The sequence below is a fragment of the Chlorocebus sabaeus genome, chromosome 17 (genome assembly GCF_047675955.1).
Source record: "Chlorocebus sabaeus isolate Y175 chromosome 17, mChlSab1.0.hap1, whole genome shotgun sequence".
Lineage (NCBI taxonomy): Eukaryota > Metazoa > Chordata > Mammalia > Primates > Cercopithecidae > Chlorocebus > Chlorocebus sabaeus.
In genome coordinates, this window is record NC_132920.1 from 34,499,877 (window position 1) to 34,526,072 (window position 26,196).

General features: G+C 44.1%; 1 protein-coding gene across 3 annotated transcripts in view; it reads right to left on the reverse strand.

Annotated features, from left to right (window-relative positions):
* The window catches only part of NUDT3 (nudix hydrolase 3), a 150,488-nt gene extending 125,226 nt beyond the window's left edge, over positions 1–25,262 (reverse strand). The window contains exon 1 of one of the 3 annotated variants that reach the window (XM_038005986.2): positions 24,600–25,262. In XM_038005986.2, coding sequence (XP_037861914.1) covers positions 24,600–24,698 — 99 coding nt within the window. In that variant the 5' untranslated portion in view covers positions 24,699–25,262. The remainder of the gene's footprint in view (positions 1–24,599) is intronic. The other 2 variants (XM_038005985.2, XM_007972892.3) reach the window with 2 other exon arrangements.
* Between the last annotated feature and the right edge of the window lie 934 nt (positions 25,263–26,196).

The following is a 26,196-nucleotide window of genomic DNA, read 5'->3' on the forward strand; positions in this document are numbered from 1 at the left end:
CTGGGCTCTAGCGCGTGGAGAGAAAGTCTTGTTTATTTGGCTGTCATTAAATATCATCAAAACATACTACAGAGGAAAAACAAAAACACAGTATAGATGAATCTCAGACAGCAATTTTCAACTGGTAGCTCACAAACTCCCAGGTTTAAGCATCAATGTATGAAACAGTAGCTCTTTTTGTTTTGTTTTTCATTTTTGAGATGGAGTCTCACTCTGTTACCCAGGCTGGAGTGCAGTGGTGCGAGCTCAGCTCACTGCAAGCTCTGCCTCCCGGGTTCAGGCCATTCTCCTGCCTCAGCCTCCGGAGTAGCTGGGACTACAGTGCCCACCACCACACTCGGCTATTATTTTTTGTATTTTTAGTAGAGATGGGGTTTCACCGTGTTAGCCAGGATGGTCTTGATCTCCTGATCTCGTGATCTGCCCACCTCGGCCTCCCAAAGCGCTGGGATTACAGACAAGAGCCACCGCGCCCAGCCCAACAGTAGCTCTGTTTTATAAGCAATTCACTGTCTGTTTTCTGGAGTGGATCTTGAGAAGCTTCCTCACAGTTCAACTCCCTTAGTAGCCTAGCTGATTCTGATTTAGTTCTATACTGTTTATTGGGTACCTGTAATAGACCACTGGTTGAACACAAGATATAGAAGGAAAACTTGTATAGAAATATATGTTAACAAGGAACATAAATACAATTCTGCAAATTTCTTTTGAAATGATTTCTACCAGATCTGTGAGTTAAATTCAACTCACCAAATGACTACATAAAAGAAAAATATATAATGAAGACTATCTCTGTCTTGACTTTTTATTTACTGGGGGTTAAGTTACTCATAGCTACAACATTATTTACAAAAGGATACTTACAAAAAGCATCCTGAAATCTCTCTTCTTTCATCATTCAGAAATAAAATTAATCTAAAAATATGAAATAAACCAGTAGTTTTCTTACAGTGCAAAGGCAAAAATTCCAAACATTAAGACATGTGTGTCAGACTTCTGTCTAGGCGATGGGACTACAATGGTAAGCAAGACATAGGAGACAGCTGCTCTGATGAAGTCACAGCTAAGGACGGGGTCTTGTAAACAGGTAAGTAAGATAATGTCAAACAGTGATAGGTGCTGGAAGGAAATTAAAGACCATGATGTGACAATGTGTGGCTTAAGAGGGCAGCATCAAAGACAGGGAAGTCTTTGTCTAAGAAAAATCAACATATTGATCTAAAGTCATTTACCACGTCACCTCAGTACAATGAAAAGATTTTTTAAAATTCTACTGAATATTACAACTTATTTTAACTGAATAAGCCACAAACAGAGCAGGTGCCTGGAGGGTCTTCCCAGGAAACTTAGCAGTATTAGGCAACCGGCTGGTAGAAACTCCAAGAACCCAGACACCCTAATTCTGACCTCTTCCTAGTATGACTAACACATGCCACTCATGAAAGGTACATAATATTCATAATCTCGGAGACAAAACTGAGGTTTCCTAGAGGCAGTTTATAATGTCTATTACCTGAAAATAAATTTTTTTTTTTTTTTTGAGACGGAGTCTCACTCTGTGGCCCAGACTGGAGTGCAGTGGCACGATGGCACCATCTCGGCTCACTGCAAGCTCCGCCTCCCGGGTTCACGCCATTCTCCTGCCTCAGCCTCCCGAGTAGCTGGGTCTACAGGTGCCCGCCACCATGCCCGGCTAATTTTTTGTATTTTTAGTAGAGACGGGGGTTTCACTGTGTTAGCCAGGATGGTCTCGATCTCCTGACCTCGTGATCCACCCACCTCGGCCCCCCAAAGTGCTGGGATTACAGGCGTGAGCCACCACGCCTGGCCGAAAACAAATCTTTTTTAAGTTACATTTGAATAAAGCCCCGAAACATAATATTTAGAAAACGCTACATTTTTCTTGATTTATTTTTAAGAATATGGCGTTATTAATCAAAATCCAAACAGATTATCCATAGAACATTTATGACCATTTGCACCTGCCCTAATGGTTTCTGCTGCCTTCTTGGCACCATTCTGCAAGTCATATCCACTATGCTCTATGAGTCTAAACCTGCATAATGCTGGCTAAAATAAATAGGAACTTAACTTTTCTCACTAACAGAAATCTGAGGAAGACTGCTACTGGAGCTGGTCTGACCACTTGATGCCATCAAGGCCCAGACTCTGTATCTTTGCACTCTCCCATTCCTCCTCATGGCCTCAAAGTGGCTGCTACAACTCCAGATACAACTTCAACGTTCAAGGCAGATGATAGAAGTAATAGTGCCAGTCACATCTGTTCTTCAGCAAACTTCTGCTTCTGGGTCAGACAGCCACTCCTAATTGCACAGAAAACTGGGAAATGAGTATTTAGCGAAAAGAGGGTTCAGGATGTGGGGTCAGCCAAAGAACAGTGTCTGTCACACACTGGTTGAGCCAAATATGGGAAACCAATGTCCAACTTCCTTCCCCGGACAGGACTTGACAAGTTGAACAATGGTGTTAATTTTAGACTAAGCTGACCATCAAGCCAGTGAAGTCCAGCACCTCTGGGTGAATTCTCACGTGTTTTCTTTGGCTAAAACATAAACACAGTTTTTGTTACAGGTGTTGTACTGTTAATGACAATCACCAACAAAGAAAAAAATGCATTAAAAATGTCTAATACTGGCTGGGCACGGTGGCTCACACCTGTAATCCCACCACTTTGAGAGGCCAAGGCAGGTGGATCACCTGAGGTCAGGAGTTCAAGACCAGCATGACCAACATGGTGAAACCCGTCTCTACTAAAAATACAAAAATTAGCCAGGCATGGTGGCACATGCCTGTAATCCCAGCTACTCAGGAGGCTAAGGCAGGAGAATCACTTGAACCCAGGAGACAGAGGTTGCAGTGAACCAAGATCGCGCCACTGCACTTCAGCCTGGGCAACACAGCAAGACTCTGTCTCAAAAAAAGGAAAAAAAGAGTCTAATATCGCTTTGCTGTGTCTTTAAAGAGCAACTTTATGGCTACTGAAAATGCTCTGGGCCAAGTGCGGTAGCTCAGGCCTGTAATCCCAGCACTTTGGGAGGCCGAGGCAGGCGGGTCATGAGGTCGAGAGATTGAGACCATTCTGGCCAACATGGTGAAATTCGTCTCTACTAAAAATACAAAAATTAGCTGGGCGTGGTGGCATGGCGGTAGTCCCAACTGCTCGGGAGGCTGAGGCAGGAGAATCGCCTGAACCCGGGATATGGAGGTTGCAGTGAGCTGAGACTGCACCACTGGCGACACAGCAAAACTCCGTCTCAAAAATACAAAAAAGAAAAAAGAAAAAATGCTTTGAAGATAGCAAGTCTCATACTCAGCAGATGATATGCAACATGGGAAACAGGAAAGTACAATCACTACTAAATTGCTGATTCCTTACTGCAAATAAATCCATACGAGATCCTTTCTGAAACCATCAGAGATGTCAGTCTGTTTATGTGGTTCACTGATTAGAAGAATAGAGAATCACACTAATTCTTATTGAGCACTGGGGAAATAAGACTGGTAAGAGGAGAATTATAATCCTTTAAGACGGTTGGCTGTCACTTTTTTTTGGTATTATACTTTAAGTTCTAGGGCACATGTACACAACGTGCAGGTTTGCTACATATGTATACATATGCCATGCTGGTGTGCTGCATCCATTAACTTGTCATTTACATTAGGTGTATCTCCTAATGCTATCCCTCCCCCCTCCCCTCACCCCACGACAGGCCCCGGTATGTGATGTTCCCCACCCTGGGTCTAAGTGTTCTCATTGTTCAATTCCCACCTATGAGTTAGAACATGCAGTTTGGTTTTCTGTCCTTGCGATAGTTTGCTCAGAATGATGGTTTCCAGCTTCATCCATGTCCCTACAAAGGACATGAACTCATCCTTTTTTATGGCTGCATAGTATTCCATGGTGTATATGTGCCACATTTTCTTAATCCAGTCTGTCACGGATGGACATTTGGGTTGGTTCCAAGTCTTTGCTATTGTGAATAGTGCCGCAATAAACATATGTGTGCATGTGTCTTTATAGCAGCACAATTTATAATCCTTTGGGTATATACCCAGTAATGGGATGGCTGGGTCAAATGGTATTTCTAGTTCTAGATCCTTGAGGAATCACCACACTGTCTTCCACAATGGTTGAACTAGTTTACTATCCCAGCAACAGTGTAGAAGTCTTCCTATTTCTCCACATCCTCTGCAGTACCTGTTATTTTCTGACGTTTTAATGATCACCATTCTAACTGGTGTGAGATGGTATCTCATTGTGGTTTTGATTTGCATTTCTCTGATGGCCAAGTGTCACTTTTTTTTTTAAAGTGTACTTTGTGCCAGGCGTGGTGGCTCACACCTGTAATCCCAGCACTTTGAGAGGCCGAGGCGGGGGGATCATCTCAGGTCAGGAGTTCGAAACTAGCCTAACCAACATGGAGAAACCCCATCTGTAGTAAAAATACAAAATTAGCTAGGTGTGGTGGTGAATGCCTGTAATCCCAGCTACTCGGGAGGCTGAGGCAGGAGAATCGCTTGACCCCAGGAGGCAGAGGCTGCAGTGAACCAAGATTGCGCCACTGCACTCCAGCCTGGACAACAGAGGAAGACTTCGTCTCAAAAAAAGAAAAAAAAAAGTCTAATACTGCTTTGCTGTGTCTTTAAAGTGCAACTTTATGGCTACTGAAAATGCTTTGGGCCAGGCGCGGTAGCTCACGGCTGTAACCCCAGCACTTTGGGAGGCTGGAATATATATACACACAATTTATATATATTAAATATATACATACATATATGTATATATTTGTATATGCATATATACATTTTTTGTATTTTTAGTAGGGACGGGGTTTCATTGTGTTAGCCAGGATGGTCTCGATCTCCTGACTTAGTGACCCACCTGCCTTGGCTTCCCAAAGTGCTGGGATTATAGGTGTGAGCCACCACCGTGCCCAGCCATATATATATATTTATATATATTTACATATATATTTATATATTTTTATATATTTTTTATATATATAAACACTGTCATCTACAACAAGAGAAGAACATTTAAGTACCTTCTTTCATCATTTTCATGGGCATGTAACCATTAAAATGTGTATACAGAATTCAAATTAGGAGAAATTGCATATTATATGTGAAAAAACAGATTACAAAACTGTATATAATCTAAACCTGTAGCCCAAGCTACTCAGGAGGCTGAGGTGGGAGGATCACTTGAACTCAGGAGTTCGAGGCCACCCTGGGCAACAAAGAAATGTCCCATGGGTTGGGGGGGAGGAATTGTATATAAATTAAACACAATGTTATAAAATTTAAAGCCAGAATGATTAAAGAGAATAATTTCCTTCATACGTTTTGGAGGAAACTAGAGGCTGCATGATATTTATCTTCATAAATAACTGTGGGCCTACTGTGTATGGAGCACCATGTAGGCAGCACAGAGGATAAACTATGAGCAGAAGAGAACTCTGGTAACTTATAACCTAATGGGTTAAAAAGAGGGTATTTTCCAAATTTGCTATGGTGAATGTGGAACATCTTTATAACGAAAGGACGACTACTAAAACTGCCTTAAAAAGTATTTTATGGCATTCAAAATTTGCCAAAAATATCCACGTTTCTGACAAATTCAGCTTCTTCCTACAACACACATGCACTGGTGCTAGGATTCGTGATCAGCTTCAGCTAACAGTGACAACAGCAATAGATGCTGCTGAAGTTGGTATAGATTATACTTCTATAATTGTGGTACAGCCTTTCATTCCACCTGCTTTTGTTCTTTTAAATACTGGTACTCGGAGTCTGCTTTAGAAATATATTTTTATTTGGCTGGGCGCAGTGGCTTATGCCTGTAATCCCAGCACTTTGAGAGGCCAAGGCGGGCAGATCACCTGAGGTCAGGAGTTCGAGACCAGCCTGGCAAACATGGTGAAACCCCCGTCTCTACTTTAAAAAATACAAAAAATTAGCCGGGTGTGGTGGCATGCACCTGTAGTCCCAGCTACTCGGGAGGCTGAGGCAGGAAAATCACTTGAACCCGGGAGGCAGAGGTTGCAGCAAGCCGCGATCACGCCACTGCACTCCAGCCTGGGTGACAGAGCAAGGCTCCCTCTCGAAAAAAAAAAAAAAAAAAAAAAAAATTATTGCATTCTACTTGTTTAACTCCTTTTGTGGATCTGTCAGAAGAAAACTGTGTTATCTTTGTATTGTTTTATCTTTGTTATTATTTTACCAGAAGTATCACAGTAGACAGATTTCAACACTCTTTTGGTTTCAGTTCCCTTATTTCACTGAGGTGGCTGGATAGATCATGTCTATGTTTACTTCCAGGTTTACAAATGTAAAGATTCTATAGCTTCAGGTCTTCCTCTCTTTCCATAAAAGCCCTTTCACTGTAAATTCAGAGCACCACTTACTGCACCAAATCTTTCCTTTCTTTCTCAGTTCTTATATTTTTTAGATCACATATCAGTCTGTCTTTGTGACGCTGTTATGATCAGCATCTGATTTTTTTTTAATGCCTGCACAATCTGTATTGGAGTAGCAGCAAATTTACAGTCATCCTTCAACATTCAGATCTAGTCCTTTTCCACTATGTCTGACTTCTCAATCCAGCATTTGTCTACTCTTTCATTCCTAAAGCATTCGGAGAGGGTTCTTTTACAGCACTCATTTCACTGTATCATCATCATTTCTTGGCCAGTGCGATTCCTTCTGTGGTTCCGGCTTTTGTTACAGTACCAACTATGTTATCTGGGAGGCACTTTACTTTCCTCATTCAAGTCTCACAACAACTTCATGAATTAGGTATTATTTATTCCCATTTTACAAATAAAACAACTGACTCTCAGTCTACTTTCGGATTCCTCTGACCTTATACCACGCTCTTGAATCAGTCCCCAATCTAGGAACATCTCTACAGTTCTCTTTCCCCTCTCCAGTGTCTATATGCAAAGGGATAAGGAAATATATAAAACTTAAACAATATAAATTCCATCTCCTTTTGAGCCCACTAGGTTATAAGTTACCAGAGTTCGGCTGGGCACCGTGGCTCACGCCTGTAATCCCAGCACTTTGGCTGAGGCAGGGGATCACCCGAGGTCAGGAGTTCGAGACCAGCCTGAACCCCATCTCTACTAAAAAATACAATAATTAGCCAGGCATGATGGTGCACGTCTGTAATCCAAGCTACTTGGGAGGCTGAGGCAGGAGAATTGCTTGAACTCAGGAGGCAGAGACTGCAGTGAGCTGAGATCGTGCCACTGCACTCCAGCCTGGGCAACAGGGTAAAACTCTGTCTCAAAAAAAATTTAAAAAAAAAAAAAAAAAAGGTTACCAGAGTTCTAAAATAGTCTCTCCTGCTCATAGTTTATCCTCCGTGGAGTCTACATGCTGCTTTGTACACAGAAGGCCCACAATTGTTTGTAAGGATAAATACCATTCAGCCTCCAAATGTACCCCCTTATAAAACTATCACTTCAATCCTGACCACACCACAGTAACTCTGCTAGACTTTTTCTTGCCTCTCAAATCACCAGATCAGTATATTGACTGGAAGAGCAAATACGGTGAACTTCTTTCCTTCTCAAAATAGATCCATCCGGAAGGAGTTTTCTCGAATTCATGTCAGGCTCTTGGATTTTTTCATTTATCCACCTTCCAATCTCAGAAGAAAATGTGCTTCTTTCCTAAAGCCTGATTTAATCAACCCAAATCCACATGTCCATCTTACCACCCTTCTAACAGTTTTATAAAGTCATCGTTAAATCTGTTGCTACATCTCATCTTCATTATACTTGACGGCTCTAGGTGTGACCTATCACCCATCACATCTTTGTGAAATGTTCTTCCACCTTCGCTTTTATGATAGTGCCTCTTTGACTATGATGATGCCCAAAGCTCAGGGTCTTTGCTTTCTGCGTACTTTCTCTCGTGCTAACTTTCTATTCTCCCTCTCCAAGGTCCCTGACACTCCACACTGTATCTATAGTCCTAACTTCTTACTCCCGTTCTAGTCCCACATCTCCAACTATCATCAGTTGAATTCAGTTCACCACCTCAAATTCGATATGACAAAACCAACGTTCCATCTTCTCTATGAAACCAACCTCCTCTAAATTTCCATTTTTCCTGTCACCCAGGATCAAAATTTAAAAGTCATCTTCAACCATAAGCTCCTTCATCTTTTTTTTCTTTTCTTTTCTTTTTTTTGAGACAGCGTCTCACTCTGTCACCCAGGCTGGAGTGTAGTGGCACTATCATGTCACTTGACCTCCCAGGCTCAAGTGCAATGGCACTTACTGCAGCCTGATCCTCCCACCTCAGCCTCTAGAGTAACTGGGACTACACGCATGCACTACCATGCCCAGGTAATTTTTTTTATTTTTGTAGAGATGGGGTATCCCTATGTTACTCAGGCTGATCTTGAACTCCTGGCCTCAAGTGATTCTCCTGCTTCCGCCTCCCAAAATGCTGGGATTACAGGCATGAGCCACCATGCATGGCCTCCTTTATCTTTAACATATCATCTGTTACCAAACCTGTCCACCCTTTGATTGCATGTCATTTAACTCACTACTTCATTCCATTCTCCTGCAACCATGGCTCTCACTTCCAGAAGAGAACATCATTCTCCCAACCATTCCCTCTGGTAGCCCCCATTAAGTTTACCCTGCATTCCACTCTCACACAAACCTTTCCACAACCCTTCGAAGGACAACTGTGGTTCCCCGCTGTGGGATAAAACCCAAACTCCTCATTATCTCAAATCAAGACTCTATAACCTTAGCTCCCTGCCAGCTGATATCCTCTATCACTCCCCATAGATACCCTGCCACACCAGTATCCCAGACCCAGGTTCATATGCTCAGAGTCTCTGGCATGCAACAAACTCATTCCCACCCTCAGTCATGCTGGGTCCCCTTCTCCTAACATACTCTTTCCCCTTTGTACCTAAGTCCTATCAACTTCTTATAGCCCAAGATTGACTATTTCTGTATTCTGCATCCAAAATGAAGCACTCCGGAAGCACAGACTTTCCTACATTTTTTCTAACTGCTCCATGTACTTTATGTCCCACCTCTTTAATTTTTCTATCTGATCCCACCCAAGGCACATAGTGCGGCCACTTGTTCAACTGTACTGAAATGCCTAATGGTAATTTAATTAATTCATCAATTTAGAAAAGCATTCTTCCTGGAGAGCAGTGGACATGTCCACAGTTTTAAAACCATCACTGCATCAAGAATAATGTTTTGCAAAAAGTGAAGACTCAATAAATTCTTGTTAACCAAGACAGTATTTGGAGACTACAATATGTGTATTTTAAGAAGCATCATACAGTTTTCATAAACTTGGATTTCAAAAATTCATTTAAAAAAATCTGGTCCTTGATACCCCCAACATTTAAAACATTAAGAATTCACACATTCTCAAATACTATTTAGGATAATTCTAAAAAGAGAATTTAAAAAGCGTGGAGAGGGCAGGGCACGTTGGCTCATGCCTGTAATCCCAGCACTTTGGGAGGCTGGGACGGACAGGTCATTTGAGGCCAGGAGTCTGAGATCAGCCTGGCAAATGTGGTAAAACACCGCTGCTGCTGAAAATACAAAAATTAGCCAGGTGTGGTGGTGCACCCCTGAACCCCAGCTACTTGGGAGGCTGAGGCATGAGAATTGCTTGACCCTGGGAGGCGGAGGTGGCAGTGAGCCAAGATCACACCACTGCACTGCAGCCTGGGTGACAGAGCGAGACTCTGTCTCAAAAAAAAAAAAAAAAAGTGTGGAGAGAGCATGACTATGCTGATAAGCATTTTATAAAAACACTGGTGTTCAGGTTACTGTTAGTTATAGTGCTCTGATTTGCTCTAATTTGACTGAATTACTTTTTTGCCATTTAAAATCAATTTTACAAACTTTAGCATGAAGAAATTTTTACCACAAAAAGCGGAAAAATGGCCAGGTGCAACGGCTCACACCTGTAATCCCAGCACTTTGGGAGGTCTAGGCAGGAGGACTGCTTGATCCCAGAAGTTTGAGACCAGCCTGGGCAACACAGCAAGATCTCATCTCTCTCACACACACAAAAAAAAAGCCAGATGAAGTGGCACACACCTGTAGTCTCAGCTACCTGGGAAGCTGAGGTGGGAGAACTGCTTGTGCCCAAGAGGATGAGGCTGCAGGGAGCCACGATCACGTCACTGTACTCCAGCCTGGGAGACAGAGCAAGATCCTGACTTGGGGAGGAAAAAAAGGAAAAATGTTAAAGTTTGCTTCATAAATAAAATGAAAAGCTCTCCCACACACAAAAAAATTTCTGACTCAACATGTACACGTTTCTTCTGGTGCACTGGATTAGTTGAGGAGTCTACCTTAAAAACTACTGAAGTGATATATTAGACAAAGTTCTTGGTTGCAAGCAAAAGAAACGAAGCCTGGCTGTCTGAAGCCAAAAATAATTTATTGGAAAAAATATCAAACGCTCAGAATATTGCAGTGGCAAGGACTATAGGGCGAAACCCCATCTCTACTAAAAATATAAAAATTAGTTGGGCGTGGTGGCAGCTGCCTGTAATCCCAGCTGCTCAGGAGGCTGAAGCAGGAGAATCGCTTGAATCTGGGAGGCAGAGGTTGCAGTGAGCCAAGATCACACCACTGCACTCCAGCCTGGGCGACAGAGAGAGACTCCATGTCAAAAAAAGAAAAAAATAAAAAAAAAATTAAAGGTAATCCACAGAAGTTTTTTTGTAGAGACAGGGTCTTGCTATGTTACCCAGAGTGGTCTCAAACTCCTGGCCTCAAGTGATCATCTCACCTTGTCCTCCCAGGATGCTGGGATTACAGGCTTGAGACACTGCACCTGGCACAGAGATTACATTTTAAAATTTATGCCAGGCGCGGTGGTTCATGCCTGTAATCCCAGCACTTTGGGGGGCCAAGGTGGGCAGATCCCTTGAGGTCAGGAGTTTGAGATCCCCTGGCCAACATGGTGAAACCCATCTCTACTAAAAATACAAAAATTAACCAGATGTGGTGGCACGCACCTGTGATCCCAGCTACCTGGGAGGTGGAGGCAGGAAAATCCCTTGAACCTGGGAGGCGGAGGTTGCAACGAGCTGAGATTGAGCCATTACACTCCAGCCTGGGCAACAAGAGTGGCATGATCTCGGCTCACTGCAACTTCCGCCTCCCAGGTCCACACGATTCTACTCCCTCAGCCTCCATGGCTGGGATTACAGGCACCCACCACCATGCCCGGCTAATTTTTGTATATTTAGTAGAGACAGGGTTTCACTATGTTGACTAAACTGGTCTTGAACTTCTGACCTCAGGTGATACACCCGCCTTGGCCTCCCAAAGTGCTGGGATTACAGGCGTGAGCCACCGTGCTCAGCCCTTTTTTTTTTTTTTTTTTTTAAAGAGAAAGGATATTGCTCTGTCACCCAGGTTGGAGAATAGTGGCAAGATCAATGCTCACTGCAGCCTCAAACTCCTAGTCTCAAGTAATCCTCCTGCCTCAGCCTCCCGAGTAGGTGAGATTATAGGCAAGATCCACTGCAGCCAGTTAAAGTACTAATTTTTAGTGGTATATAGTATTCATACCATGAAATGAAAAGTACGTGAAACCGAAATCATGGATTTTCCTGGTTGATTTCACTGTTAGTTACAGGGTTCAAAATGGATAGAATTCTCTGTTGAGATCTTTGTTTTCATGTCCTTGGGGATGAGAAAAAGGGTCATCACTCTCTCAGACACTGAATTGGGCCCTCTTACTTTCTCTCTTTCTCCCAGCACAGATTAGGGGGACAGGCAGGGCATAAGAGCTCTCTTTATCCACAATACGTTGATACAAACAGGCTTCCAAAGGCAGCATATCTGGGCCTCTGACTTTCCGTGGTCTAGCTGGCCCAGTGTCCTTCACCTAGGATATTCTTCAACTACCCATACTCGACCAAGCTGTTCAGGTCTAGCCTGCTCCATAAAGTCATCCCTGACACTCCAGCCCATCTTTCTTCACAGGCTTCTCCAATTCCTATAAACACCTTTCTCCACACTTCTCTATTTTACACTCCAAACTGCATCTTATTTTTCTTTTGAGACAGCGTCTTACTCTTGCACTTACAGGCTGAAGTGCAGTGGCACAACCATGACTTACTGCAGCCTTGACCTCCCAGGCTCAAGTGATCCTCCCACCTCAGCCTCCCAAGTAGCTAGGACCACAGGCGCATACCACCACACCAGGCTAATTTTTAATTTTTTTTTATAGAGACAGGGTCCACTACATTGCTCAGCCTTGTCACAAACTCTTGAGCTCAAGTGATCCTTCCCCTCCACTTCCCAAAGTGCTAAGATTGCAGGTGTGAGCCACTGCACCCGGCCTAAATTCCATCTTGCTAGTAGACTGAAGCTCAGATTCTGTATTCTGCACATTTTAAAACTCCTCAGTTTGAAGTATTCTTTATAGATACCACAATACAGTTACTTTTGTAACCAAAAATAATAATTCCCTTTTGAAAAAAAATGACCCACACACCCTGGCAGAAGGATGATCGTGCCCAGCTAGCTCCTCATAAAATAGTTATTGAACCTACAAAAAAACCCCACAGAAATACAATTATCATATACAGAAACTCTCTGGATTGTTTTCCTAACTTATATTGGCAATAAAATCTAAAAGTTTTGTCTTACTATTATTAAAGGCAAACTACCCAAACTGCAAAGCTTCTTAGGAAGAAATCAATACCACAGTCATAGGTGTAAAAGCCCTGAGTCAGGGCTCAGCACATTTGGTTAATGAGGCTGAATATAAGTCTAGCAATCAAATCATTTCTGCAAAGAGGAAGCAAATAAAAGTACTAAATAATAGGCCGGACACAGTGGCTCACGCCTATAATCCCAGCACTTTGGGAGGCCGAGGCAGGCAGATAATGAGGTCAAGAGTTCAAGACCAGCCTGGCCAACATGGTGAAACCCCAACTCTACTAAAAATACAAAAATTAGCCGGGCTTGCTGGTGGGCGCCTACAACCCCAGCTACTCGGGAGGCTGAGGCAGGAAAATCACTTGAATCTGGGAGATGGGGGTTGCAGTGAGCCGAGATCGCACCACTGCACTCCAGCCTGGGCAACAGAGTGAGACTCCATCTCAAACAAACAAACAAAAAAAGCCAGGCGCGGTGGCTCACACCTGTAATCCCAGCACTTTGGGAGGCCGAGGCAGGCAGATCACGAGGTCAGGAGATCGAGACCATTCTGGCTAACACGGTGAAACTCCGTCTCTACTAAAAAATACAAAAAAATTAGCCGGGCGTGGTGGCGGGCGCCTGTAGTCCCAGGTACTCGGGAGAATGAGGCAGGAGAATGGCGGGAACCTGGGAGGTGGAGCTTGCAGTGAGCCGAGATGATGCCACTGCACTTCAGCCTGGGTGACAGAGTGAGACTCTGTCTCCAAAAAAAAAGAAAAAAAAAATTAAATAATCAAACAGGCCAGATGTGGTGGTTCGTGCATGCAATCCCAACATTTCGGGAAGGCAAGGAGGGAGGATCACTTGAGCCAGGAGTTCCAGACCAGTCTGGGCAACATAACAAAACCTCACCTCTACAAAAAATAAAAAATATATATTAGGAGGGTGTGGCAGCACATGCCTATAGTCCCAGCTACTCAGGAGGCTGAGGTGAGAGGATCACTTGTGCCCGGAGGGTTGGGGCTGCAGTGAGCTATGATGGTGCCACTACACTTCAGTCTGGGTGGCAGACCCAGACCCTGTCTCAAAACACAAATTTCCAAGTATAATAAGCACAATGTGATTTCTCTTGTTTTGTTTGTTTTGTAACTTCCCTTAATGTGTATTTTATTAGGATTCCTAAATATTCAAAGAAAAATCATGGTTAGGTATAGTGGCTCACACCTGTAATCCCAGCACTTTGGAATGTCAAGGCAGGAGGGCTGCTGCTTGAGCCCAAGAGTTTGAGACCAGTCTGAGGAACACAGCAAGACCCTGTCTCTACTAAAACTGAATTAGCCAGGCATGGTTGTGCATGCCTGTAATCTTAGCTACACAGGAGGCTGAGGAAGGAGGATCGCTTAAGCTCAGGAGGTCAAGGCTGCAGTGAGCCATGATTGCATCACAGCACTCCAGCCTGGATGACAGAGCAAGACCCTGTCTCAAAAAAAAAAAAAACGAAAGCCCGGGGCGGTGGTTCACGCCTGTAATCCCAGCACTTTGGGAGGCCGAGGAGGGTGGATCACGAGGTCAGGAGTTTGAGACCAGCCTGACCAAGATGGTGAAACCCACATCTCTACTAAAAATGCAAAAATTAGCCGGGTGTGGTGGTAGGCGACTATAATCCCAGCTATGCGGGAGGCTGAGGCAGGAGAATCGTTTGAACCTGGGAAACGGAGGTTGCAGTGAGCCGAGATTGTGCCACTGCACTCCAGCCTGGACGACAGGGCTAGACTCCATTTCCAAAAAAAGAAAAATCACAATCCTTCTTCCAAGAAAAGTATCAGCACTATGTCTGAGTTCATATCCATTTTTATTCAACATTGCTAAGCTGCTCTTATAAAACACATCAGAAATATGTTAAAAAACCAAGTCAAAGAAAAGATTTCCTAAGCAGTTCTTTAAAAGGACTTTACTGTTCTATGAACAAAGAGATTAACTAACTGTATACAAAGAAAGCCTATTTAAAGAATCATTTCATTATTTTATTTTATTTTATTTTATTTTATTTTATTTTATTTTATTTTATTTTTTCTTTTGGGAGCCAGGGTCTCTCGCGCTGTTGCCCAGGCTGGAGAGCAATGATGCAAACACAGCTCACTGCATCCTAGACATCCCCAGCTCAAGTGACCCTCCCACATAGGCCTCCCAAAATGCTGAACAGTCTTATTTATCCATGTATTCCCACGGTCTTACACAGACACTCCGAAAATGTGTGCTGAAGAAATGAATAAACAGTGGGCCGGGCGCGGTGGCTCAAGCCTGTAATCCCAGCACTTTGGGAGGCCAAGACGGGCGGATCACGAGGTCAGGAGATCGAGACCATCCTGGCTAACACGGTGAAACCCCGTCTCTACTAAAAAATACAAAAAACTAGCCAGGCAACGCAGCGGGCACCTGTAGTCCCAGCTACTCGGGAGGCTGAGGCAGGAGAACGGCGTAAACCCAGGAGGCGGAGCTTGCAGTCAGCTGAGATCCGGCCACTGCACTCCAGCCTGGGTGGCAGAGCGAGACTCCGTCTCAGAAAAAAAAAAAAAAAAAAAAAAAGAAATGAATAAACAATCGTATTCCTGAAAAAGGGCCCTTCCTTTCTGTACTAGGCTATGAAGAAAGATATAGATTGCTTCACACAGCACACAGTAGATGTGCAGCACTATTTTTATTGAGAAATGAGAATTGAAGCAGAAGCAAGAAGTAGGATTGGGGCAAGGAGTTAAAAGAATGGAGACTGCAGTATGAATTTAGACCAGAATTCACACCTTGGGAAGGAGGCAAAAAATAATGTAACGGAAGAAATGACTAACTGGTATTAGGCAAACAGAAGGGGAAGCAGGGGAAAAAAGCTTCCAGGAAAGATTTTGAGAAATGAGGAGTAGAAATGTCCAGTCATGACTGGATCAATGAACCCATCATGATCTTAGAGCAATGTAATATTGAACAGCGACCAAGATGTGTTACAAAAGGACTCCCTAACCACCTTGGGATCTACCGGAAGCCCTTTGTCATGGTTATTGCCTCTGGGATTGCTCCTTGTGTCTTACTCCCTTCTCTAGAGCCTGCTGTCGGTTCACCTGCTCCTCTGGGGCATTTTACAGACAAACAGGCCACCAGTTTCTGCCCACTGAGGAGCTCCAATGTCAATCATCTCTCCATTCCAACCTGGTGAGCTGAAGGATCTGAGAAAATGTGAAGCAGCTCCCCGTTTGCCAAGAGACATAGGGCTTCTAGTGGAAAAGTACAACAAACAAACCTAACACCTTAGGAACAGCTTCATCCTTTCTTTATTAAAACAGCTTTAAGGCACAGCGAAATCTAACTCACACAATCCTATTAGTATTCATTTTTCTCCCTGGGTAAAAACAGACCCGTTAGGAGCAGCTTTAACTTTCCTAGGCACTGTGATGTCATTTGTTGTATGTTCTGTATCATCTGGCCTTTCTAAGAGTACAAACAAGCCCACCCCTGTCTCTCACTTCTCCTCACAGAGGCTCTAAAAAAGGAAAGACTGGGGGAAGAAGGATAATCTTACTGGAAGTACTTTAGGAGGGCCAAAGTTGAATAATATGACAGATGAATATCATATTACCCAATTTAGGATAATAAAATCTTACTCAAGAAGTTAGTCTTCTATACAGTTTATGCTAAAGTTCAAGTAAAGGATACTGCTGATTAAAAAATATAAATGTAAGCTGAGCGCGGTGGCACACGCATGTAATCCTAGCACTTTGGGAAGCTGAGGTAGGAAGATCGTTTGAGCTCAGGAGTTCAAAACCAGCCTGAGTAACAGAGTGAGACCCTGTCACCACACACACACAAATTAGCTGGGCAAGGTGGCATGCACTTGTACTTCCATCTACTTGGGAGGCTAAGGTGGGAGGATCACTTGAGCCTGGGAGGTGGAAGCTGCAGTGACCTGAGATCACATTACTGCACTCCAGCCTGGTCAACAGAGCAAGACCTTGCCTCCAAAAAACAAAAACAAAAACAAAAAACTCAAAACAAGATCTTGGCCCTAAGAACAAAGATTAGCAGATAAATATACATTTATATGTACATACTTCATATATTAATTATATATTATTTGCAAAAAGAAAACAAATGAAAATATTAAATAATCAAACAGGCCAGATGTGATGGCTCATGCCTATAATCCCAACACTTTGAGAGGCCAAGTAGGGAGGATCACTTGAGCCAGGAGTCCCAGACCAGTCTGGGCAACATGAGACCTCATCTCCACAAAAAATAAAAAATATGGCCAGGTGCAGTGGCTCACGCCTGTAATCCCAGCACTTTGGGAGGCCGAGGTGGGCGGATCACCTGAGGTCAGGAGTTCGAGACCAGCCTGACCAACATGGAGAAACCCTGTCTCTACTAAAAACACAAAATTAGCCAGGCATGGTGGTATATACCTGCAATCGCAGCTACTTGGGAGGCTAAGGCCGGAGAATCGCTTGAACTCAGGAGGTGGAGGTTGCGGTGAGCCAAGATTGTGCTACTGCACTCCAGCCTGGGCAACGAGAGCGAAACTCTGTCTCAAAAAAAAAAAAAAAAAAAATACATATACATATACAGGCAAGGTAAGGTGGCACACACCTATAGTGTGTATGTATATAATACGTATATGTATACATATTATATATATACATTATACAAATGCATATACAAATACATTATACAAAATTATACAAATAAATCTTTTATATGCATATAAACATGTATTTATTTGCTAATCTTTGTAGGGCCAAGATCTTGTTTTGAGTATGAGTCTATTGTTGAATTGTAAGTTGTCTTTCTTTCATATGCCACACCCATAATGAATGATCTGTTTCCCAGTCCTAGTTTCTATAAAGAACAAAAACCTAAAAACATTCATGAAGTAATCTATGAGCAGAGTCCTAGACTTTTAAGATTCCCTCTCCAATCTTCTTCAGTTTATTTGTCCATATAAGTGAGCAGTAATTTATTTTCTTTTTCTTTTACTTTTTTTTTGAGACAGACTCTCACTCTGGAGTGCAGTGGCGTGCTGTTGGCACACTGCAACCTCCGTCTCCCGGGTTCAAGCAATTCTTGTGCCTCAGCCTCCCATGTAGCTGGAACTACAGGCACACACCACCATGCCTGGCTAGTTTTATGTATTCAGTAAAGATGGGGTTTCACCATGTTGCCTAGGTTCGTCTCAAATTCCTGGGCTCACATGATCCGCCCACCTTGGTCTCCCAAAGTGCTGGGATTACAGGCATGAGTCACCATGCCCAGCCTTGTTCTTTTCTGAACTCAAATTTCACTGGTTAAGTTGCACAATTACAATAACAAGTACAATGAACATAAACAGATACAGGAATAAAGGTAACTAATTGTAATCACACAATTTGGCAGCTGGGAGGTCATCTGGTTGGGGTACACCAGACCCAGAAGCCTGCTGAGTAACTGCCAAGCATTCAGTGTACCAAGCTGGTTAAAGTAATGGTTGGTTAAGAAACCGTGTATCAGGTTCAACCTACTGTAGTAAATGTTAGTTACCACAAATACCCAATTTAAAGATGTTATCAACATATCAATAACAATCAGTAGAACTTGTTAAGTGGGAGATTTTTTTCTGTTAAATTTTGTTTATCAACAAGAAGAGAAGCCAGAAAGAGAAAAGGGAATCATTTTCATCACGCTGTTGGGTCTGTGTGTTGTTCCATCTCTCCCATTAGACTCTAAGCTCCCTGCATGTCTGTCTCCTTCATAACAGTATCACAGAACTTGGCACTCAATGAGTGTTCAATAAACTTACTATGTTGACACATCCTAACCTGGATCAGAATTTCAGCCTCTCATTGCTGGTCTATAAATAAAGTTTTCTGGAGCTGGGGAAAAAAAAAACCTAGAATGATAGGTTTGGCTACTCATGAGATATTATCTTCTAATATAGTCATGTACTACATAACATTTCAGTCAACTACAGACTACATATACAAGAGTAGTCCCAAGAGATTATAATGGAGCTGAGAAATTCCTATCCCATCGTAGCTGTGGGTCATAGCACAATGTGCTACTCATGTGTTTATGGTGAGTACACAATCAAACCTACTGTGCTGCTGGTCACATAAAAGTCTAGCACAGCTGAGCACGGTGGCTCATGCCTGTAATCCCAGCACTTAGGGAGGCTGAGGAGGCAGACTGCCTTAGTCCAGGAGCTCAAGACCAGCCTGGGTAAAATGCCAAAACCCTATCTCTACAAAAAAATACGAAAATTAGCCAGGCATGGTGGCGCGTGCCTGGAGTCCCAGATACTTGGGAGGCTGAGGTGCGAGGATCACTTGAGCCCAGAAGGTCAAGGCTACAGTGAGCCGTGATAACACCACTATACTCCAGCCTGGGCAACAAAAATGTAGCACATACAATCACGTGCAGTACACAATACTTGATAGTAAATGTATTACTGGTTTATGTATTTACTATGCTGTACTTTTTATTACGTTAGAGTGTATTCTCTCTTCTTACTTATTTTAAAAAGTTAATTGTAAAACAGTCTCAGAAGAAGGGATTGTTATCACAGGAGATGACAGTTCCATGCCTGTTATTCTCCTGAAGACCTCCCAGTGGGATAAGATGCAGAGGTGGAAGACAGTGATACTGACGATCCTTGACCCTGTGTAGGCTTAGGTTAATGTGTGTTTGTGTCTTTGTTTTCAACCAAAGAAAAAGCTTAAAAAGCAAAATATGGGCCAGGCACAGTGGCTCACGCCTGCAATCCCAGCACTTTGGCAGGTCAAGACGGGCGGATCATGAGGTCAGGAGATCGAGACCATCCTGGCTAACACGGTGAAATCCCATCTCTACTAAAAATACAAAAAATCAGCCGGGCATGGTGGCGAGCGCCTGTAGTCCCAGCTACTCAGGAGGCTGAGGCAGGAGAATGGCGTCAACCCGGGAGGCAAAGCTTGCAGTGAGCTGAGATCACGCCACTGCACTCCAGCCTGGGTGACAGAGCGAGACTCCGTCTCAAAAAAAAAAAAAAAAAAAGTAAATTATGGGTAGGCAGAGGAACAAAAAATAAAACAAATAAATAATAAATAATATCTTTAAATAAAAGTTTCTAGAATGAGGATATAACGAAGAAAACATTAGCCAGGCATGGTGGCATACACCAGTTGTCCTAGCTAGCTATTGGGAGGCTGAGGTGGAAGGATCACTTGAGCCCAGGAGTTCAAGACCAGCCTGGGCTGTTGCCTGGGCAACAGAGCAAGAGCTCAACTCTTTAAAAAAAAAAAAAAAAAAAAAAAAAAAGTGATTTTAGTGTGACAGGAAAAAAAGAAAAAATATTTTTATACAGATGTACAATGTGTTTTAAGCTAATATTACAAAAGAGTCAGAACGTTAAAAAATGTAAAAATTTATAAAGTACAAAAATTACAGTAAGCTAACATTAATTTTTGAAAAAAATAATTTTTTGATTTAGTGCAACCTAAGCTGTACAGTGTTTCTAAAGTCTACAGTAGTGTACAGTAATGCCCTAAGCCTTCGCATTTACTCACCACTCACTCACTGGACGCATCCAGAGCAACTTCCAGTCGCGCAAGCACCATTCATAGTAAGTGTCCTGGTCAGGTGAACCATTTTTTATTTTTTGTACCGTATTTTTCCCGTACTTTGCTTGTTTAGATATGTTTAGAAACACAAATACTACTGCATTACAATTGCCTATTTATTCAGTACAGTCACATGCTGTACAGTTTTGCAGCTTAGGACCAACAGGTTATATACCATATAGCCTACACGTGCAGTAGGCTATACCAGCCAGGTATGTGTAAGTACATTCTATGATGTTCACACAACAACAAAATCACCTAATGATGCATTTCTCAGTACGTATCGCCAATGTTAAGCAACACACGGCTGTATTTTCATCTCTTTTTCTTCACATTGCATGTATGCTTCTTGATATTGCTTAAATTTATAAATCAAGGTCCTATATATACTTACATTACTATTGTATTAATGCTAATAATATTCTGTAAACTATTCCATCTTGATTAAGGCCATCAGTGCCCATTAAAAATTTTTTTTAATTGGGTTGAATGCCCTATTCGTTTTGAATTTTACATTCCCACAATGTGTGGCAGCTAATGCTTCTGGCACATCTATTGAGAACATAAAAGTTCTCCTGGAACTAACAAATTACTTTCCTTCCAACATAATTATATAATCTGAGAGTTGAAAAGCACCCTAGAGATTATTCTGTGGTCCAAAATCCCTCCCGATTAAGGAATCTCATCTAAAACTACTCAACTCTGTCCGCAGGAAGGGATGCTAATCTTTAGATTCCCCATGACACAGTGCTGCCGCCATCGTAGGCTCTTTAATACATGCTTATTGTTGTTTTTAATACACGTTTGTTGAACTGAACAAATCTAAAATGGACGTATTTCACTCATTTTCTTTTTCTTCCCAGGCTTTAGCTGTAACACCCACTGCATCTGTAATTGAAAGCTTTGCATGATTCCTCTGCACATTAACCAACATTCAAAAAGAAATTCAATAAAGGAAACTAAATGTTTCAATGCATTAAAGAAACTTCATTTTAACAGTTTAAAATTTTAAGCTCCTGGACTGGCAAAGTGGCTCTTGCCTATAATCCCTGCAATTTGGGAGGCTGAGATGGGAGGATCTCTTAAGCCCAGGAGTTTGACAATAGCCTGGGCAACAAAGGGAGAACCTGTGATATGGTATGGCTCTGTGTCCCCACTCAAATCTCATCTCGATTTGTAACCCCACCTGTGGAGGGAAGGACCTGTAATCCCTCCCATGTGTTGAGTGAGGGAGGTAACTGGATCATGGGGAGTTTCCCCCATGTGGTTCTCATGCTAGTGAGTGCTCACGAAATCCAATGGTTTTATAAGTGTTTGGGAGTTCCTCCTTCGCTTCTCTTTCTCCTGCTGCCTTGTGAAGAACGTTCTTACTTCCCCTTTGCCTTCTGCCATGATTGTAAGTTTCCTGAGGCTTCCCCAGCCATGTATAACTGTGAGTCAATTAAACCTCTTTCTTTATAAATTACTCAGTCTCAGGTATTTCTTTATAGCAGTGTGAAAATGGACTAATACACCCTGTCTCCACAAAAAATTTAAAAATCAACCAGGTATGGTGACTTGCGCATGTAGTCCCAGCTACTTGGGAGGCTGAGATGGGAGGATTGCTTGAGCACAGGAGGTTGAGGTTGCAGTGAGCCATGATCACACCACTACACTACAACCTGCGTGACACAGTGAGACCCTGTCTCAAAAAAATAAATAAATAAAGGCCGGGCACGGTGGCTCATACCTGTAATCCCAGCACTTTGGGAGGCCGAGGCGGGCGGATCACAAGGTCAGGAGATTGAGACCATCCTGGCTAACACGGTGAAATTCCATCTCTACTATAAATACAAAAAATTAGCCGGGCGTGGTCGCAGGCACCTGTAGTCCCAGCTACTCGGGAGGCTGAGGCAGGAGAATGGCGTGAATCCAGGAGGCAGAGCTTGCAGTGAGCTGAGATCGTGCCACTGCACTCCAGCATGGGAGACAGAGCCAAGACTCTGTCTCAAAAAAAAATAAAAAATAAAAAATACAATATAAAAACTAGCCAAGCATCATGGCAGGCGCCTGTAATCCCAGCTACTCAGGAGGCTGAGGTAGGGAGAACTGCTTGAACCCGGGAGGTGGAGGTTGCAGTGAGCTGAGATCAAGCCACTGCACCCCAGCCTGGGCGAAAGAGGAAGACTCCGTCTCAAAATAAATAAATAAATAAATAAATTTTTAAAAATAAAAATGTAAGCTCCTAGAATCGCCTGAACCTGGGAGGCGGAGGTTGCAGTGAGCCGAGATCCGGCCACTGCACTCCAGCCTGGGCGACATAGCGAGACTCTGCCTCAAAAAAAAAAAAAAGAAAAAAAGTAAGCCCTAGAAGGCAAGTCTTATGCCTGGTCTGACTTGTAAGATGCCGTGAGGTAGCCTAAACAGACAAGTAAGCTTTCAACATTAATGTTCCTAATGTCAGTGCATAATAAAACATTTAACAGAAAATGGAAAATTAAGCCTTTGTTAGTTTGCTTATGATCTATAGTTTTCAATTTATCAAAAAGACGTTTTCCATTTCTAGTATGATTTATTATTATTATTTTTAATTTAGAGATGGGGGTCTGTTGGCCAGGTTGGTCTTGAACTCGTGGCCTCACCACCTTGGCCTCCCAAAGTGCTAGGATTACAGGCATGAGCCACCGCGTCCGGCCTGGTGTGATTTTTCAAAACAAATAGTCTTGCATCATTTGTGCAACTAAACTATACTTATAATTGGGGTGCTCACAGATTTAGGCATACTAGTGTAGTAAGACATGCTATTATGCTAATCAGCTTTCCCTTCAGTTAAGAGCCTGTGATCCCATCTGATTTCCCATAACATGATATGATAATGAAGAGAATAAAGCCTCCGGAGCAGTAAGCACCACGAATAATTTTACTTTACTCAAATATGCATTCCAAAACAGTGTATAATTTACAGCACGGCCCTGGTTAGCTGTTACAATGCATCTGTTTTGGGGACTTTTACAATATATGGTAGGATACAAAGCATACGTTTGCAAATCTTTCTTTCTGTTTTGCTGAAAGGGCGCACACATGGGATCCCTTAACAGCACAATTCACTAACTAATTTTCTTCAGGCAGTAATTCAAATTCCCACTTCCTCCTAAATACCTCTGGACAGCAACTCCTGGCAATCCATCTGTCTCTTTCGCCACAGCTTCTTTTCATAACTAACGGGTCAAGTTCCTTTCCCCATTTCGACACCATGCACTGTACTGCGGCCCTGCCACCATAGCCCACTGCTGAATGCTGGAGTATAACATATTGGATTTCACTGTCCTTCACTGTTTGCAGTTTAACTGCCATTTTACCACAATGCACACAAGAGAAATGCATTCCCACAGGCATCTTATGAATTTCCAAAGCAGCTATTCTTTGTGGATTTACAAAACATGTGCTTCTCTGAACTCCCTTCATCACCACAGAAACGGCTTTGGGAAGCCGAGATTTTTGTTTGAAGTACCCTACCTATTATAAAAAAGAAACTGATTCTAAAACATCTTTATTTTCCTAGCTAATTTAATTCTAAGGCTCTTCCCACAAGGCAGTGGAGGAACGTCAGAGCAAAAATATTAAATCCTGCTTTTGGTCTTCCCAATTAATATGAAACATTGTCAGCACACAAAGATTATTATATCAAATGTCCTTTCTTCTCAGACTACACCATAAAGGCTACCCAGCGCACTGTAAAATAAACAGCTGACTGTGGCTTATGCACAACGCCCTAAATCTTCCGAAGACACCCCCACCCCCACCCCTCGGCTTTGGGCTCACAGACACCTAATCCCTCGGCAAACCCCAAACCTGCCAATGAAGCGCACTATTTCTCTGCCACAAAGGCCGGCCCGCGCCTCGTGCACACCAGCCTCCGCACACATGTGCCTGGCTGACAAGTGCGGAGCGGCTCTTCCTGGATCAAAGCCGTTGGCCTGAACCGAAAGCCGCACTCTTCCCAGCCCACTGCCTTCTCCCGCGGCCGCTCTCCCCGGTAACAGGCGGCCGAACCCAAGCGCTCCGGCTGCAAGCCGGTCACCCCCTCCGCCCGGCGCGTCCTGTGCGGCCACACTCAGACCCGCTTCCCCTCAGCCCCAACGTCCTTGGTCCTTCCCCCCTTTTTCGCCTCAGGAAATTCCGTCGGAACATCATTCTGCACCAGCGGGGCGGCGCGGGCACACCCTCCTCCAGCGGCCGCGCCCCTCGCGCCTCCACCCGAAGGGGCCGGAGACCCTGCGACCCCGGCCCGCCCAGCCTGGCGCCTCACCTCCTCCTCGCTCTCGCTGCGGAAACACAGGCATGCGGCCCGCTTCTTGTAGCCGTCGCCGTCGTAGGTGCGGGTCTGGTTCGACTTAAGCTTCATCATCCTCTGGGCCCGGGTGGGGGGTGCGGTGCGGGTCGCGGGAGTCGAGGGGTGGGGAGCCCGCTCTGGACGGCCGCGTGCGCGCGCGCCCCCGGCTTGGCCAAGGGAAGCAGGGAGGGGGAGCTTGTCCGCTACACGGCTCCGCCGCTGGCCTGCCGCGGCCGCCTCATTCCCCCCGGCCCAGGTCCCGCGCCGCCGCTGCCACCGTCACGGCTGCCGTCTCCGCTGCCGCCAGGGCCGCCGCCCCCTCTGCCACCGCCACCCCCGACGACGACCGCGCCGCCATCTTGGGCGCGATGCGTCAGCGGCGTAAGGCCGCACCGGCCTGCGGGACGACCGCGCGCTCGCAGCGCAGGCCGCGTTCGGGAATCGCGCCCTCCCAATCCGCGCGGCGGAAACCAGCGTCTGAAAGGAGCTGGCCGCGCGACTACAGGCGGCCGCTACGCCGCCAGCGTAGGCGTAGAACTGGGGGTGCCGCGCGGAAGAAGCCGGCGGAGATAGGGTACCCGCGCAGGACGCCTAGCGGCCTGAGCGGAGACCCAGCGGTCCAGCTTCGCCAGTCAGCGGATGGGGAAGCGGGGACTTGGCCAAGGTCACGCCGCTTCTCCGCGGCCGAGGATGAACCAAGGTCATGCCACCCGCCCCTGGGCCGTGCCTGTCGGTCTCGAAGGGGTTGAGGGGGAAGGTCTGAAGGAAAAGGCAGGATGTAGTTAAAGGCAACGGAAGCTGCAGCTGGAAACACTTGAGATTTGGAACTGCACGGAAAAGGGGCCTGGGAGGCGTGCTCACTTTCGTTGATAACCTGAACCTCTGGATGTCTTATGGGCTGGCGCATGTCGCCCATTACGAAGAACAAATATTTATCCTGAAATCCTTTATTGATGCTAAAAGCAATTGCTTCCTCTTATGGTAAACGAGGGCCCGAAAGGAAGACGTGCGCGTGTGTGCGTGTGTTACACACATAATGTAAATCATAAAACATCATCGTTTCTGGCAATAAATGAGGAGTGTGTGTTGTGGATGTCAAACAGATTCTCCAGAAAAAGATACACAGACAGAAGCTCTCCAGAAAGGAAAACTGGTGTATGACCTGTGAATGTTCTCAGCAACCCAGAACAAAGCTAGTACCATGCAGATGCCCTAAACATACCAAAACTCCTATGCAGTGTCTGTCTGTGAATTGCTTAATACCCTTTTTGGTTTTTTTACTTTTTTAATTTAATTTTTTGTTGAGATTGGGGGTGCGCCTCATTTTGTTGCCCAGGCTGGTCTGGAATTCGTGGCCTCAAAGCTATCCACCCTCGGGCTTCCAAAGCGCTGCGATTACGATTACTTGTGTGAGCCACTGTGGCCGGCTAATCACCCTTTTTGAATTTGCTTGTGTTTAGCGTAGTCAAAAAGATCTGGGTTTAAAATCAAATACACCTTGGTTGTAACCTCAATTACATTTTTTTAATGTTCATACCATCCGATTACATCATTTTTTAACTTCTGCAAAATA